Source organism: Montipora foliosa, unplaced genomic scaffold (genome assembly GCF_036669935.1).
Source record: "Montipora foliosa isolate CH-2021 unplaced genomic scaffold, ASM3666993v2 scaffold_417, whole genome shotgun sequence".
Taxonomy (NCBI): domain Eukaryota; kingdom Metazoa; phylum Cnidaria; class Anthozoa; order Scleractinia; family Acroporidae; genus Montipora; species Montipora foliosa.
The window spans coordinates 35001-37253 of NW_027179720.1; the positions used below are offsets into that span (position 1 = coordinate 35001).

The following is a 2253-nucleotide window of genomic DNA, read 5'->3' on the forward strand; positions in this document are numbered from 1 at the left end:
AATGCACCTTGGAAATTACCTAATGTCTTTGTTTTCCAACACAATTTGAGCCGGTGGTAAGCTCTCTTTCAGCCGGCGAAATTCGCTGGCAGCCGGCGCTTAGCGACAACCCTGGTATAGTGTATGTAGGGGCAACAGTGAGGTTTCCAAGGGCACTATCAAGTGCTTTGGTGATCTGCCTTGTTTGCTTGCTTCGTCTCCTTCCCTCCCTTCCCATGTTTCGGGTAAGTACTGATTCAACAGTTTGATGCCTCTTGACTTCCATACATCATGTAGTGGCCTTCTTGTCACAAGGACCGACCTCAACCAATGAAGTCCATCTTGCCCATGCAGATACCCATTCAGTAACCAAAATTAACATTATTATTATTATAAAATTAATAATATTATTATTATTACTATCAATTATTATTAAGGTTCTTTCAGCAATGGAGCTCTCGAAAAAAGGTAAGCAACACTTTTTGCTTCTCATGTCGTCATGCGGAACTCGAGTAATGTAGGATTACTTAGTCATTTCAGTGATACAATTAAATATGCATTTCTGTGATGCAATACTGTATCTCCCACTGATCACTGAAGGTTCTTTTGGTACCCCAAAATACCTGGATCTTTATGCACTTAAGACGTGCAAGCAAAAAAATTACAAACAAATAAATTAACCAAAAGGCCGTAAATTTAATTATCTGAAGTACACTTTTCGTTTTACTATTCAGACATGGAATGTTGATTGGTGACGGACAGGATCACAAATTGTGACTACTATCGCCGTTGATCATGAAGATAAACAGAGTTTAATTAAATTGGAAAAATGTGATTGCTGTTATTCACTTCGTTAATAAATACAATGTTTACTGTCATATACATGTATAAGGTACACACCAGTTTTTTGGTAAGTCATCTCTGGCACGTTTACATCTTTCATACAACGATAACTAAGGCAGACCACTTGACTTCCGGGAGGAGGGGAGGGTGGCACTGGCTTAATTAATTAATTAATTAATTAATTGATTAATTATGATCTCCTGAAAAAATGCCTCAGGCTACTAACTCTTAATGTTGGGAGCCCGAAGGGCTTCTGGAAATTTTCTTAGACAGCAGCCTTGCATGTACATGCAAACATCCACCATTTTCAACAATGACATTAGTTTTTCATGTACAGTATATACTATACAAGCTGAATAATTTACGGCCCAAAAAGAATACTCTACAAAACAATACAAGGTTGTGTTTTGACGAAGCTGGCTGCATAATGAAAGTACCCAACTATTTTTAACTGATTTCTAACCACAGTTACAGTGTTTTAGTCATTGTTTTACACTGCATGGCAGCTTATTTTCACCATATGCATACCATATGCATAGTAGAAGGCTAAAATGGCCAGCTGCTGGATACTACATGTAATAATGGCCCTGATAATGACAAAACTGGAAGGCATAATTTTCCTTTGTGTCCCGGAAAGTGAATGGTAGCTTGCTAATCACATTCATGCCAACCAATCAGAATGAATGAAAAGCACTGTTCACTTGTGCGATACATAGCAATGAATAGTTTACTGTATAATAATTACATGTCTATGGAACTTAGTCTTTATTCAAAATAATATAATATTATAGGTGAAATCAGGATACACATGTATGCATAATTTCCGTGTGATTTTTAGAAAAAAGCTGAAAAGGTTGCTCTGTCATAACTTAATGTTAGAAACTGAAGCAACTACGGAATTCACTGCCTCGCAAAGCCGTCAGTCATCACATCCAAATTAGACTAAAGCTTTTGAAGTTTTTGTTCCACGATATGAAAATAAGTGGTCCGTATACTCTGTACACTTTAGCCTTATAGTTTCCTACCTGCTATTGTTTGCCTGTCCATATAGTTCAGAAGATTGATTACAAAAAGGACAAACACGGTGACATATGCTCGGGTATTTCCTTTTGCACGAACTGCAAATGCATGTGGAGAAGCCTCCGGGGGTGGTTCCATGCCTTTGTCGTCCAAATTTTCCACGTTTTCAGCTTCTCCTTCTGGTTTTGAATCCTGTACAGCCTCAGCTGACATAACAAGGTCGGAAATGCGCCTAAACTGTGTTGCGCGAAAAAAAGATTTCCGTTTTCATCGATGACACTCTCTCTTTCCCAAAACACTCTATAGTACCAACGCTCTTTCTTATCTTTCAAGACTTGGTTACAAAGTACTCAAACTACCCCTCCCTCCTTAGGAGAGGTGTTTTCTCCCCAGGTTCTCGCACTTCTCACC

At 38.5% G+C, this 2253-nt stretch overlaps 1 protein-coding gene across 1 annotated transcript in view; it reads right to left on the bottom strand.

The window, feature by feature from the left end:
- Window positions 1-2171, bottom strand: part of LOC137988424 (protein spinster homolog 1-like) — a 21579-nt gene extending 19408 nt beyond the window's left edge. Inside the window, exon 1 of the mRNA XM_068834402.1 lies at window positions 1848-2171. Coding sequence (XP_068690503.1) covers window positions 1848-2055 — 208 coding nt within the window. The 5' untranslated portion in view covers window positions 2056-2171. The remainder of the gene's footprint in view (window positions 1-1847) is intronic.
- Window positions 2172-2253: the final 82 nt, after the last annotated feature.